Below are 15960 nucleotides of genomic sequence, written 5' to 3' on the forward strand. Positions count from 1 at the left end.
ATAACAGCTGGCTTTTTATAATGTTTTACGTTTATGGGTGCCACCGCTTTGATTGCCTATCCCCTGGTCGTAACGCATCAGGATCGTGTACCAAACACTTTCGGATGAGGGCAAATCGATTTGACTCGCTTTCGGGACGAGAATCCATATACAAATCGGGTCGGAGGCGCTGCAGCACTTTACAGAATTGCTGAGCATGGAACGATTAAAACACCACAAGGTGTCATGCGAATGCTCTTTGTAGGTAGTTGGTCTGTGTATTTTTGGTATAGTCTTACTCGGCGCTTGCGTAATCTCTACCACGAAATCATAACGCATGCTACTAAGGATAACCTGATGATTGATTCGTGGCATGGGAACGATTCTTAGTTCGCGTACATTTTGTAAAATAATCATTTGAATAAAAAACAATGAATAAAACATTTGTTACCGCACTTCAAGTCACGCCACCGGCAAACCTCTCGCGGCACCTACGTTAAAAATCATTGTTTACGGGAAATTCATGTGGCCATCATGAACGTTGAAAAACGCTACTGTGACGTCATATTGATAACAAGTCGCTTGCGGCCCTTGCCCCACCACCCGATATTGTCACGAGCCGCCACTGGAATCAGCCAAGGCAATCAACCGGCAGCAAACTCACGGGATTGGTATACTACTAGGCTTACCATATGTCGGGGGGGGGGGGGGTGACTAAATAAAATTACAACTGCAACTGAAATTACACGTTAGAGCGGGTCTTCCGGGAGTAACAATTGGAAAAATTACCTTTTTTTCATTTACTCGACCTAGCAGTATTTCTATATGAAAAATTTCAAATTCACTGTTTACTCGTCCGATATTACAAGTTTTGTGATTTGTAAAAATTGTCCTCTTTTCCGGATCCCAAAATATGGGGAACTTACTACTAACACACCTTCCCTTCTTACTTACTTTATCACTTACTTATAGGCCTACTAATACGCTTCACTTGATACTTACTGTTATTACTAGCCTATACTTACTTGCTTACTGCTACATAGTATACTCTTACTTACTTACTTACTTACTTACTTACTACTTATCTACAAGGACAGATTTGATTCGATTCTTCTCAGAGCGCCTCTTTATTGCCTCTCGCTGTTTTTCTGGCATTCTAATCACCATTCAACCAAACACTTATATATATCTTTTATTTAGTCTCGCCATTTCATCTACATGAGTAGAGTTGAGGCGGTAAGTCTCGGAGAGCCTACGCATATAGCCTATTCACGCTGTTTCTATTATTTTGATCGCCATCACGCGGTAATGGCGAAAATCGTTTCGTCTTGTCTGTTGATTCTCGTATGGTGTCTTGACACAGGCCTCGTATTATGTCGGGGGAGATAGCGTACTGGTGAGTGGTGACCGACCTGGGCAGTCCGGATTCGACTCCGCGTCGGAGGTTAGTCTGGGCTCTTCTTCCCGCGTCGCCGTTTCGGCAGATGGTGACACAGAGCAACCGCGAGTGGAAAGTGTGCTGGATGTTACATCCAAATACTGATATGGAAAAGCAAACTTATGGCCTCCGGATTCATATCCTGGCTCATTATTAATATCCACAGTGGTAAAGCAGTCTTCCCTATAAATATATGTTGGACTCTGAGATTCTAACTTCTCCAATGTGAATCGGGCAAGAACAAACGCTGAACTAGATATCCTGGTAGATTCGTCCATTGTAACGGCTGAAAACTGATATCTTCGTACAAGCAGACTGACAAGCAATCGCTCGATTAGGCAAGTGAAGAAGTGATCGCAATCCTTACGAGCATGGGAGATGCTCGATCGTGTTTCCATCGACTAGGCCTGTGCTCTTCAGTTGTTGTGCCGAGCTCATGCACTCCTGATCACTTATTATATGTGTGAGTTGGACTGCCAATTCGCTACAAATTACTAGGGCTGGGCACAATGATTCGAGTACTCGAATCTGAATCCAGTATTAATTTTAATGATTCGAGTCGAGTAGTAAAATACGATTTTTTCGAGTACTGAAATTATAAGCTTCTCGCCACTGAAAGTTAATTTATCAACGAGAATTATAGTTTCGATACTAATTTTCACTGGTGAAGCCTTGAAACGTTGATTGGCGGTATCGTAGCATACGAAACATATGGTACGAAGCTACGAAGGTTACTGGACGTAGCACATTTCCGAAGTCTTGATTATCCCACAAAATTGTCACGAAGTGGAATGAAATCGGTATGATCGGAAAAATACCAAATTATCATTTATGAGATCATGGATAAAAGGCATTATATTCCTTGTGGGGGCATAAACGGTACATATTTGACCTTGGACGTATTATTTTCTTTTATGACGTCATAATGAGCGATACTCGATTACTCGACTCGAAGCATATTACGTGATTCAGAATCGAATCACTCAGGTACTCGATTTTGCCCAGCCCTACAAATTACCACAGGATAAAACTAGACAGCGCTCCAGATTGCAAAGACTCGAATCTGCTACAGCAACCTCGCCCTCCGCAGCACGCAACCTCATTTTTGACGCTTGTTCTTCCGTTACCTTCAATGACTCGAAGTGCATGCCTCCTCTTTACATCGCTCAGGCCCAGATTTGTGCCCGATTTCAAAGACTACTCCAAGGCATTTCGACAGCTTCTCATTGTAGCGCAATCTTGTGGCGATTTAGGAAGATCCAACATGTAACTGAACGGAACGGAGACATCTTCTGCGCCCGCCTGAGTTTGGAGCATCCGAAAGTGTGCATTTAATGAATGTATTGCTACAGTAAGTGCAGTGGTGCATAAATTGAATAGATCTACAAAAATATAGGAATAACTACAGAGCACCATGTTACAGTGAGTTCGAGCAAACATTGCAAAAGAAAACGGAAAAGTCATGCATCGCTGCAGGTGCGATCACAGTATAAAGCACGATATTTCAGTGTCGATAATACAAGAGAAAGATTAAAATAGTAACGCTGCTTTAATTCTGCCCACAGATGATTGAACCGCGACCGTCGTGTCTCGAATGAGATCGCGGGTGCCGCGTATCCGAGCCTCGTTTTGCGCGAGCGTTGTCGCGACCTTGCGAGCGTTTTCCTGTACGGTGCTTTCCCAAGCCTGAGAGAGAGGCGGCGGTGAAGGGACTTGTACAAACTATCACTCTTATTAGTTAACGGTCAACTGACTACTGATGACTTCAGTAGTTCTATCGGTAGTTCCACTTGCGCATATAAAATAATAAATGCTGAACAATCAGAAAGCACATATCGTTGTTTGGCGTGAATCGTGATACCAGTGTTCTGTTATTATGATGTTCTTCCATCCATTGCTAGCTCAGAGTCATCGCTACTAACAGTGGCATAGCCGGGGTGAGTTTGAGGGGTCGAAACCCCTCCCATTTCATCTTCGAAACCTTGTCCTTTTAAAATGCCGATTCTACTCCAACATTTCTAAGCTCATTTCCAATACGGTGATTTGTACTATCAGTTATTAGTTGGTTGTGCTTTAGTTACTTACTCGTAGATTTTTAATGGTCGTTAGTTCTAGTTGCAAGCTTTGAATTGTCTGTAGTTCTGGATCTACTTGCGAGTTTTGAAAAGCGAGCAGTTCTAGTTCCAGTTGCGAGTTTTTAAAAGGCCGTTCTAGTTGTGGTTTTTAAAGGTCTTCGTTCTAATTCTAGTTGCCAGCAATGAAAAGTGAGCAGTTCTAGTTCTAGTTGCGGATTTTTGAAAAGTGAGTAGTTTTAGTTCCAGTTGCGAGTTTTTAAAAGGCCGTTCAAGTTGTGGTTTTCAAAGGTCTTAGTTTTAGTTTTAGTTTCGAGCTTTGAAAAGTGAGTAGTTCTAGTTCTAGTTGCGGATTTTTGAAAAGTGAGTAGTTGTAGTCAAGAGCTTTAAAAAGTAAGTAGTTCTAGTCATAGTTGCGCATTTTGAAAATACAGTAGTTTGTACATGTCTGGCCGTCAGAACAGAGGTGGACAAAGTAGTCATGAATTTCTACTCAAAAACAACTAGAAGTAGGCATTAAAATGGCGTGTAACAAACACAAACCTTCTCTCTCATTTCCGCGATTTCCGAAACGAATTTTGTCAAAAGAGCTTCAACATCGTTGCCGCGTTTCATAATCAGGGCAGACCAGACGAACAACTGCAATAAAGTAGGTTGTGAATTCATGTAGAGTTGTAGATAGGCTATTTGCAGGATTGCGCGTGATTGGCTCTGGCTTGCTTAGCTATAATTTCATCATTCCAAAACAGAAAATTGCAATACAATCAGAAGACAGGAACACAATGCACATAGCAATGATTGATTGGTTTACATTGTACAAGGTTGCAGTTGGTAAAAAACAACAACCACCACATATAATAGATAAGTTTTCTAAAAACCACGATACACAGCACATTTGGCTCAATTCCGGCTGGTAGAAGCGAAGTTATTGGTGTTCAAAATTTTGGATTTGAATAACATAGTATTTGCGGTGGGAAATTCTTTAATTATTAATTATTAAGGAGCTACCAACCGTAAATGCTATTATCCAAAATTTTCTCCTCCAAATTTTACTGCCTGGATGAAAAAATGATTAGATTATCTAAAGAAACGCTACACATAAAATTTGGGTTAATTCCAACCAGTGAAAGAGTTGCAGTATAAAAATTTTTGATGGTAGGAATTTTCTACATTCTCCAACTACATACTCAATTGTTTTATGACTACTCCCCTTCCACTCAACACTTTCTAGGTAGAACTACTTCACAATTTGGAGTGCAGCGTTTATTTATCGAATAGCGAATCAAATTGGAAGAAAAAACTTTTGAACAACACTACTGTGCAGGCCGAAGCCTGCAAACTGGCTGTTATTGATGACTCACATTTTCGCGATATTCCGAGAGGACTTTCCTGATGCTCGAGTCAATACCATCCTCCTCAGAATCGACTCGGAGATTCGGGAACGGATCCTCTTCAGAACAGACCAACCTCCTGGCTGCAGGATGACAAATCGCTTTGATATCACAGCATTATTGGGTGACCACTATGACTGGGCATAATCGAGTCACGACTAACGACAGCATGATGAAAGGTCAAATATGTACCTTTTATGCGACCACAAAAAATATAATGCCAATTTACCATCGCATTGAAGATAATTTGGTACTTTTTCGACTATACCTATTTCATAGCACTTTGGGGCAATGCTGTGTGTGTCGATCAAGACTTCACAGATATATGTCATTTCCAGTGAAGTGCCCAGTTAAAAGGCTTCAATGATGGAAAATAGTATAGAAACTATAATTCTTGTTGGCAAATTAACTCTCAGTGACAAGGAGCATATAATTCAGAACTCAAAAAACTCATCTCTTCCTATGCGACCCAAATCATTAGAATTAATGCTCGATTCAGATTTGAGAACCTGAATCATTGTGCTCAGCCTTAAAATAAACACAAACGCATACTTTTGGTCTCCTCCTCAGAACTCATCTGTCTGATGTTGAGTCTTGGGTCGGTGGAAACAAACGGACGTTCCACAGATCGCTTGAGGCCAGACACGCAGACATCCAGACTCGGACTCGGGTTTTGGACCAATCCGTTTGAGAGACAAGCCTGAAAAAATCAGAATTTTATTTGAATATAAAATAAATTCGATGATTCCGACTCAAATCTATATAGGAGCAAGGATTCCCAACCTGGAGTCATGACCTTTTTCCGGGGCGGGGGCATAAAAAAAATTCAAATCATTTGTCATCTCTAAGTCTACTCCGCTAAAACAATAGGAACAAAAAATTTAATAAAAACTCTAGTACAATAATGAGGTACTTCTTGATCCTGAGTTTACTTTCTTCTCTCCAATACCTGAATATGAATATGAATCTTCCATTTTCTATCAGACTATGTGACTCGCTATATGTTTTCAAACGCAAAATCAAGACCGTTTTATTCACACGAGCGTTCAAACTAGAGTAGTGTTCATTCCACCCTACAACTATGCACTCCGTCTTTAATACATATCGTTTACTTTTATATTTTATTGCCTTTTATGTACAGCGACCTATATTGTTATATTCAGCGCTCTATAAATTATTATTATATTCTTTATTCACAGTAAAACTGGTAGATACACACATAATCCGGGGAGCAACCTGCCCCCAAAGGAAAATGGCGAGATTGGAGTAAATTTTTAAAATTTCAGTAATACATTCAAATTGTTATTCCTATGCAATACACGGAGAAGTCAGATTACAGAATTGCAGCAGATGAAGAATTGGCAAGGGTTACAGAGCAGAGGTAGAGATGATTGAAGATGAAGAATCGAAATTACAGAAATTATGCTGTGATTCACAAGTGTAATTTTAGTCCAGTGGTGCATTCAAGGCCTTCCGAAGAATGTGTACAGTGCCCAATAATGGGATCTTTTGGATCGTGTCGAATCGAACGTTACCCGGAATTTGTTGGATATGTCTCATGAGTAATTCCCTCTCAACATGCAAACGCCCGTCTCCACTACACTTTAGATCTAATTGAAAATTTTTCCATAGATCAGGTATCAAATTTGGAGCATAACGAACTTTGTTTCAAGAAAATCGGACGATTCGCTGCAGAGTTATTGCAATTTGAAAAATGACATTTTGTGCTCACTCAACCGTGACGCTATACAGCTTGGCACCTGTGTCTAATTGCAATTGACATTATAGTGATCAAATTGCAGCCAGGCAGACTTAAATTTCTGTAGTAAGATATTTTGGTATATGCTTATTGTGATAGACCCAACTTTTTAACTTTACTACCGGGGGTTGGAGGTCAAATGTCAATTCAAAGTCATCATGTTTTCAAAATCAGCCATGCGTAACAAATATGCAACTCTGCCTAGCGTAATTCTATTTAAACCGATTTTTTCGTGGAAGTTGTCAAATGGAAGCTTGGAAAGAGTAGAACGTTGCTGAATTGGTATTGTATCTGATATTTGACTGCCACTTGTCTAAAAGTTCATTGAAAATATGCGTTCTAACTAGCTCATGACCTGTTCCGCATATAGTGTCAAATTACATTTTCAACTGTGTTCCTGTCTTGTATTCTAATCATAACCAATTCTGATGTATTCTAATTGGTAACAGCTTTCATATGACACCTTTCTTATGAATATTGAGTTAGATAGAGTCGTGCCATGAGAGTTTAGAAATATTGTTACGCATCACTGATTTTAACATACTGGTATGTCTATTTTCAAATCAAGATTTGAACCTTCTTCTATAATGTGGAGGTGAATGCCTAGTCAATGAAGAACATGTGCCATCAATTATTGCTCACCAGCCTGTATGGAATCGTAGACCTGTGTTCTATGTTTTATTTTTTTTATTATTATTTATTAAATTACTTCAACTCGGAGAATCATCGCTGCTCACATGTTATATTAAGCAAAACGTACCGAGATTCCAGTAGGGCTTACCAGCATTACAACCTGCAGCCCGTTTAAGTAATGATTTTAGCAGTTATAATCATACACAGGTTTCCACTCATCAAACTTCATGGTAGAGTAAGCACGAAATCCTCATTCTTCAAACTGCAATTGCTCAAGAACCGATCAATAAAAGATATAGTAATTAAATTCTATTCTACTCAGAATTGGGTACTTTAGTTGTACATGATATTGCAGAGAAATCGAGAGGGTGTGAAGACGAATCGAAATATTATTTGTATGTTGACAGGAATTACTGATAGTCAGTATACCCAGAAGCACCCATGCAAGCATAATGCACATGCAATAAATAAAAGTACTTTCTGAGCATGGCAATGATTAACTACTGAAACACATTATCATATAGGAAGTATAGTAATGGCAAAATCAGATAATCACTGAATAAAATTAATTAAAATTAATTAAAAAATGACTATTTTGCATTATGCACCATATTATATTTTTAACCATGTTGCTGTCAAATATCTATAATAAAACTAAGTTTCGTGCATTCTAGTTGGAAACAGCTTTCATATAACACCTTGCATATGAATTTTGGTTTAAATAGAATTGCACCAGATGAGTTGAAAAATATCGTTATGCATCACTGATTTCAACATATGCCAACTTTGAAATCGCGTTTTGAACCTTGACCCAATACTGTGGAGCGGGGAAATTCATGGAAAGTGAAGAAGATGTACCAACAATTATTGCTAAATAACATTCAGACCTTTACTCTACGTATCCTCTGAGCTATATCAGTTACAATCATACACAGGTTTTGTGTTGCCAAATTTCATGGTTGAGTAACCACAAAATCATCATTTTTCAAACTGCAATAACTCGAGAGCCGTTCAACGAAATTGTCCGAAATAAATTTCGTTGTACTCAGAACTAGATACTTTAGTTGTATATAAATTTAGAGAAAAATCTGAGAGGGTGTGGAGACGGATTTAAAAAATATTTGCATGTTGACAGGGAATTACTCTCATGAGTTTTTTGCTCACGACCCCTGTAGCACCAATGACTATCGGTACAATGTTTATTTTGCATTGCCACATTTTCTCACATTCCATTTTGAGGTCTGCGTATTTGGAGTGTTTTTCTGATTCTTTTTGCAGTAGGTTGTGATCAGCTGGGACAGCCAGTTCAATGAATAAGCATTCTCTTTTCTTTTTTAGTTTGACGATTATATCCGGGCGGTTGCTTCTGATTTCGCGGTCAGTTATAACTGGTACATCCCACAGAATTTTTACTTGTTCGTTTTCTGTCTATCATGATTATTATTATTATATGTAATTACTAATTAATTTATCAACATGTTTATTGTGTGCTTATTATTGTAACTATCGGTTACTGTAAAAACCAATTATTTAATTTAAAATAACGCTTCCTAATTATTACAAAAGGTAACAAAAAAACATGGGGTAGTTACCACTGATTTTTCGAAATTTTCGAAGGGGGCCAACAGAGTAATAAAGGTTGGGAACCCCTGAGCTAAACAAAGTGGACTGGGATATGCACAAATTATCCACAGGAGAAAGACATACACTGCAGTAAATTAGAAGCAAATATTACATGCATTTTAAGCGATCGCGAGTCAAATTTATACCGTTCGGGACCCATACTTTAAGAACATCATATAGGCATATAGAACTAACAAAAAATCAATTCTGGATTTCGTATTAAATTACTTACATTTCTGAAACTGCGAACAGCCTCTGCGTAGGAGGTGGTCATTTCTTCTGCTTCTTGCACGATTGGAGTGCATCTCAAGATCACGTCGTCAATCTCTATGATGCCCACTGCCTGAAAATGTTGAAAAAATGTCAAAATCATCTAATCATTTGCAATTTCCATGCGAGTTTTGAACAAATTTCGGCCTTTAGATATGAATTGAAAATGCGTATTTGGATTTGGAAATATTAAATCCGCTAATTTTTGACTGGTATGGCTTACTTGCAACTGCGTTTGGTCTCTTCTTTTCGCCGTTTTTTCAGAATTAGTAAGTTTTGACCCAGTACGAACTGGAGTAACGGCGTTGGGCATTTCCTTGGCTACGAGTCTTCTGAGAAGCGACTGTATCGCGACGGTGACTCCTCCGTTCGAAGTTTTCGCAGAAACCGGAATTCTGAACCAGCAAAAAATATCAACAAAAAATCAATATACAATGGAATAATATTTTCACATTGAAATAACCCCAGATATTTTCTACCGACATTCGTCAGGGGTAATCATTTGCGTGCCTTTGAGTCGACTTGTAATACACGAACCTAGTTTGCGCCGACAAAAGGAGCTTATGTACCATCTAAAAATAGTACATTGAGCTTAAGCGCTCTCTTCACCCCGATTATTCGAAATTTAATGGCGTTAGAATCATACTTTGAGATACGATTGTTAATATACAATGTTCTTTTCAATTCTCTACTAGTTGCTGATGATTACCCTTCTAGACAATACGATGCCATTCGGCTTTTCAATTGTATATTGAAGTTCTGTACCTCCAACAAGCTCTTCAAAATACTCGACAGAAGAATTGAAATAAACAGAAAACAGATCAAAATCAACAGAAAATAAATTGGCATCAACGAAAAAAATCAACCTCACCCTGTCAGGAACCCAAACTTTTCCGCTACGCGCTCGATCTCGTCCACACAAGGCGGTAGTGTTAACATGATATCACTTTTCTGGCTGTTTGCAGAAACTGGTGTTTCGGCACCAACGTCCGAGATTGAATCAGATCTTCCGTTGGAATCTGGTTTTGTTTCGGAAGCCACATCCGGGTTTGCCGTGTCTGAATCGGGTTTTGGTGAAACGACCGGGTCAACGCGTTCTGGAGAAGAATTTTCCGGGGTATGGCTCGATGCAAGTGTTTGAGTTTCTTGGAATTGCGACTTGGCCTGCGGAATGAACGGTTTGAGATTGTGGTTACACACAGAGAGTTGGAATTACCAGAAAATTTTCAGCTTTTCAAACTAGAAGTAGAATTATGGCTTGCTTACAGTTTTTTATTTTTAATTAGATTAGAATCAGAATGATAGCTACACAGTTTTTTTTCGAAGTAGATTAGAATTGGCATGATAGCTACAGTTTTTATTCCAAATCAGATTACAATTAGAATAATGGCTACACAGACTTTTCCAAAGTAGATAAGAATTAGCATGATGGCTAGTCTTTTTTCCAAATTAGATTACACTTAGAATAATGGCTACACAGACATTTCCAAAGTAGATTACAATTGGAACGATAGCTACACAGTTTTTTCCAAAACTAGATTATAATGGAAATGACCGAATTCGCAAAAACTTAGAAATTGAGTCAAATTTCAAACTAGAAAGAACTACCACAAAAATCAATTTCACTTCATATCAAATCAGAGCTCATTTGAGTTTAAGCATGAGAACTGCAAATGTCCGTACATCAAGCTTGGGTTAATACAGTTCTCCTGTAGCATTTTCAGGAAAAGCAGAAATGAGATTTGCATTGAAATGAGAGCTAAGAAACATTTGACAAATTAGATCATAATTAGAGTTTCACACTAAAATTATCTAGTCCAAGTCTGTCAAACACACACTCACCAAATCGTACTTGTTTCCAAGCAACAAAATCGGTATGCTTCCGTTCTTGGGTTTCAAATATTCTTTTCTGAAATCAAACCCGGGCTAATCTGATCAACGGTCAAGCGACTAACTACATTGTTATGTCACAATAACCTAATTGCTCGGTCAACAAAACCAGTATCATTCAATAAATGACATCCTGTTATTAGCTAAAGGTTGCGGCTTCTGACATTCACCGAATGATCATGACATTACAATAGTTGCGTCAAGTTGTGTTTGTCACCCATAAAGCCTCAGGTTTGGATTACGTCAGACAACAATGAAATACCGACTCGAATTGGTTTGCTGACAATGTTTTCTAGCAACTGTGTTATTTACATAAAATTCAAATCCATTGTAACACAACAGGTCAGTTTTAAACATAATTTAAAAATTGCTTTCAATATTGACTGATTATTATTATTACGAATAGGGTTGAGCACAATGATTTGAGTACTCAAATTTGAATCGAGCATTAATTCTAACGATCGTAGTTGAGTACTGATGAGTTTTTTCGAGTACTGAAATTATACACTCCTTGCCATTAAGAGTTAATTTATTGACAAAAATTATAGTTTCGATACAGTTTTCCACTACGGAGATCTGTAAACTTTGATTGGTCGTCTCACAGCATACTGAACATGCAGTACAAAGTTACGAATGTTACTGGAAATGACATATTCGTGAAGTATCAATTAACCCACATAGCATTGCTACAAATATACTGTAAAGTTACCAACCTGATTTTCTTTGAAACCGTTTTCCCATCTGGGTTCGGGATATTTTCTGTGAAAGTTCTGGATTTTCGAGCATGTTCCGCAACATCCAGGCTCCAACTGCCGGCGACTTGCAGCGAGTCCGATTGCGAAATGTCAACCACGACTAAAACAAAGTTGGTGTAGGAGCCAGGTTAAATTGCGGCTTGCAGTCTACTTTCTTATATACAACAATATGGTCATCACAGATCACAATTCTCCGTGAACATGTAAATTTATGCTGTTTGTAATTGGGTTAGACTTGGGGTATAGACAGAAAGAGAGAGAGAGAGAAGTTATTCGGTTCCATGAACATTGAAAATACAAAGATAGATGAATACAATGCAAAGTATATATAATATATATATATATATATAGTAGCATTCATTACCAGTAGCCTACCCCCAACACTAATTCTATGATATCCTAAACTAACCCTAAGAGCCAACTCTAATCTAAACCCCAGCCCTCAATCCTAATTTTATGATACCTCAATCCTAACCTCACTTGACTAAGAATTTACGTCACTACTTTTGCTGGGGTACCAGTAATGACTACTTTGGCCACCTCTGCCTTGAACCGATTGAAAACGCTAGAAATTTTGACAAGTCCATCAGTCCATGGGTTAGGCCTACACGGATTTGTGACAGCCATGCTGTAGTGGATAAAAAAGACTAGACTGCATGAACAAACTACCAATATAGTTGTTCAAGGGAGAGAAAAGTCAGTAGTTCTGTAAGTTCTAATTCCAGCTCTAGTTGCTGGTTTTGAAAATTGAGTAGTTCTAGTTCTAGTTGAACATTTTGCAATGAGAGCAGTTCTAGTTCTAGCTCTAGTTGCAGATTTTGAAAAGCGAGTAGTTCTAGTTCTAGTTGCGCATTTTGAAAATCCACTATTTTGATGATTTTGTACACGTCTCTACCACACATATTCAAAACAAAACCATCACTCACCAATAACTGCGTCCACATCGAGGTAATACGTTTTCCTTAAATCCACATCGTTCTGACCAGGCACATCCCATAATTCCACAGTGACGATTGCATGTTCCGGCACATTCAATTTCCGGACAACACTGCAAACGATTTCGGAAGATAACGGAAAGTTCAAAATGAGCAAATTGCACCAAAATTAATTCCACGATGCAGTGGTTCTTGACTGGTAGGATAAAAGTAGGATTTGAGTGGGGCGCAGAGCTATTTAGGAATATTGTCACTGTGGAATCTAAGTAGCTTATGTAGCCTACCATTTTTTTCTACAATTTTTTCTTGAATCTAAGGTTTGAAGGTGTGCAGCATCTACAGGTGAAGTCGATTACTTACATAGTTACACTGCACTGATGTCCAATCATTTTCAATTTTTATAGGTTTAAACACGGCTTTTAACAGTAAATTCATATTTATTGACTCGAAGAACTTTTCGCGTGCCTCTTATCAAGAGCAACCGGCACGATAAAGGATACAGAACAGAGATGGATTCAAAACCAAATGGCGAATTGTGACGCAATAATGAAAATTGATAAATATCATGAATGGAAATTCAACCATAGCAACAATGCAGCGTATATAGCAACAAGCAACTTGAAGAAGTAGTGCCCGTGAGGAATAACATACAAATACAATGAGACAATGCAGCAACACAGAAAAAAATTGTACAAAAATATGGACGAACAGCTAAGCAACAACTAGTGTGAGATTTTAAGACTATACAAAAATTCTTCCTGGCGACAAAGGACCGGGTTGTTTAGTTTTTTTAGTTTTTTAGCTGTTAAAGGAAATATGGATCTACCCTTGGATAAAACTGAAAACATGTCGTCTGAATAGTTTGAGGCGCAAGACGGGTTGTCGATCAAATGCTGGCCAATTGAAGAACTGTATGTCAACACTTGGCTCTACGATTGGGATTTTGATGCGTGTTTACATTGCTGTGGGCCATTTTCAGAATCAGGAGACTGCGATGCCAATCTTATCCTCTTAGGAACATGCTATTTGATACGTTCTAGCAAGCGTTGGGATGTGCGTCCCACGTACCGACTGTCACAGTGGCATTTGTATTCATATATGACCATACTTTGATGAAAAGCAGGCAGCACATCCTTTCGCGTGTTGGGCAAAATTTGTTTCGTTGTATGTTAAAAAATAACCGTTTTTCCTGAATTTTGCTGGCTACGTGATTAAATCGTTAGGTTGCCTTAAAAAACGACGCACACCAAATTTGAATTCATTTTAACCAATATTCGCGGGTTTCGTACAGTTTGAAAATTTTCAATTTGCCTAAAAATGCAAAAAAAAAATTTTTTCAAATTTTTCTATCAACCTCATGGAATTGTTGCGCTGTCTTCAAAAACTATGCAAAACTAATTTGACTCAATTCCAAGCCGTAGAAGCGGAGTTATTCCAGTTTTTCGATGTTAATTCATGGATTATCCGGTGGATAATTAAAAATTTTCAAACCGTATGAAACCTGCGAATATTGGTTGGAATGAATTCAAATTTGGTGTGCCTCGTTTTTTAAGGCAACCTAACGATTTAATCACGTAGCCAGCAAAATTCAGGAAAAACGGTTATTTTTTAACATACAACGAAACAAATTTTGCCCAACACGCGAAAGGATGTGCTGCTGCCTGCTTTTCATCAAAGTATGGTCATATATGAATACAAATACAAATGCCACTGTGACAGTCGGTACGTGGGACGCACGTCCCAACGCTTGCCAGAACGTATCAAACAGCATGTTCCTGAGAGGATAAGATTGGCATCGCAGTATCCTGATTCTGAAAATTTCTTCGAGTCAATAAATATGAATTTACTGTTAAAAGCCGTGTTCAAGTTTTGTACCACCAATCATTTATTATAGGTTTGAAGTAGGTTACGTTCATATTCAGCACATTAGTATTATATAGGCTACCCTTTACGTCCTTTTGTATTAAAATCTTAGAGGCTTGATTCGGACGATTGATTCATATTTTTACAGGAGAACTGTATGTTCCGAAACAAGCCAAGCTCAGTGTTAAGTCATTTTCCAATCTCGTGCTTCTGAGAATCAACTCTGATTTGATATGAGCTTGACTTGATTTTTGTTGCATTTTTTTTAATCAAGAATTTTAATTCAATTTCCAAGTTTTTGCGAATTCAGTCATTCTAATTCTAATCTAATTCAAAAAAGCTGAAAATTTTCTATTTGTTGAACTCTGACCTTGTGATGACGATATCTGTCGTTCTTTGATATTCTTGATCAAATCGGTTTTCGACAAATCTTCTGATGACGCTGGTCTTTCCTGAGCCGCTGTCGCCGACGACAACCACTTTGAAAGTTGGAATCGTCCGAGCTTTAGTTTCCACTGATACAAAAAAAGTTCCATCATGACTAGGTCCGAGCAAAATCGAGTGTCTGAGTGATTGGCGTCCAGTATGAAAGATGTCGAAAGTTCAAATAGGCCTACGGTATGTCTCTTTTCTGCATCACAATGAAGATAATCTGGTATTTTTGACCACACCTATTTCATTGGACTTTAGACAATTCTGTACGTTGCTCATGACTTTACAGATATATGTCATTTCCACGCGTGTATAGCTTTATACTAGGCCTACCAATTAGGTTTCTAGGCTTCCACAGTGGAAATTTCTATCGACGCTTTCATTCTCATAGATATAGGCTTATAACTCTATGTAGCAAGGAGCGTATAATTTCAATACTAGAAAAAGTCATCTCTCACGACCCGATTCATATCATTTAAATGAATACTTGATTTATATGCGAGTACTCGAATTCTTGTGCCTAGCCTTAATAACGAGACAGAAAAAAGAAGACTCACCAACTTTCGGTTTCTTCATACATCCGTTACCCATTTATCCTTGCTTTCTGTCAAACCATTTTATCTATGAGTTTGTCAGGTAGCTCTGTAACGTGAATATTAATGTGAAGATTATGTCCAGGGTTGTAATGACTCTAGTCATGACTCATGACTTCACTCCAGTCAGACTTGGGTAACCATTTTTCGTTGGTGTGGCTACACTACAAAAAAAAATAAGACATTTTTTATCTTATTATCTTAAAGTGACTTTTTATGAAAAAATGTCTTTAAGACCAATTAGTCTTACCAAGTACTTTATGTCTCAAAAGTAAGCCAGAAATTGATCGAAAATGGTAGCAGTGCCTTGGGGGCATCCTTTTCAAT

General features: G+C 38.2%; 1 protein-coding gene across 1 annotated transcript; it reads right to left on the reverse strand.

Annotated features, from left to right (window-relative positions):
• Nucleotides 1-2743: 2743 nt before the first annotated feature.
• Nucleotides 2744-15755, reverse strand: LOC145452148 (uncharacterized). Its single transcript, XM_080330372.1, has 12 exons — nucleotides 15598-15755; nucleotides 14979-15123; nucleotides 12737-12858; nucleotides 11769-11910; nucleotides 11008-11074; nucleotides 10037-10329; nucleotides 9389-9560; nucleotides 9128-9238; nucleotides 5433-5580; nucleotides 4851-4963; nucleotides 4033-4128; nucleotides 2744-3103 (listed from the first exon to the last, which is right to left on the reverse strand). Exons 1-12 carry the CDS (start codon nucleotides 15629-15631, stop codon nucleotides 2948-2950), a joined length of 1599 nt encoding a protein of 532 aa, XP_080186498.1. The 5' UTR covers nucleotides 15632-15755; the 3' UTR covers nucleotides 2744-2947.
• Between the last annotated feature and the right edge of the window lie 205 nt (nucleotides 15756-15960).

Source organism: Botryllus schlosseri, chromosome 12 (genome assembly GCF_051294905.1).
Source record: "Botryllus schlosseri isolate E-star chromosome 12, Bs_hap1, whole genome shotgun sequence".
In the NCBI taxonomy this organism is placed as follows: domain Eukaryota; kingdom Metazoa; phylum Chordata; class Ascidiacea; order Stolidobranchia; family Styelidae; genus Botryllus; species Botryllus schlosseri.

What these genes read in the sequence shown, in the direction of transcription:
- LOC145452148 (XM_080330372.1), bottom strand. Translation starts at nt 15,631, where the DNA reads ATGGGTAACGGATGTATGAAGAAACCGAAAGTTG. An exon ending in ACGGTTTCAAAGAAAATCAG is followed by an intron (nt 11,075 to 11,768) that starts GTTGGTAACTTT and finishes GTTTGATTTCAG; the next exon opens with AAAAGAATATTTGAAACCCA. An exon ending in CTGTTCGCAGTTTCAGAAAT is followed by an intron (nt 5,581 to 9,127) that starts GTAAGTAATTTA and finishes TGATTTTTTCAG; the next exon opens with GCTTGTCTCTCAAACGGATT.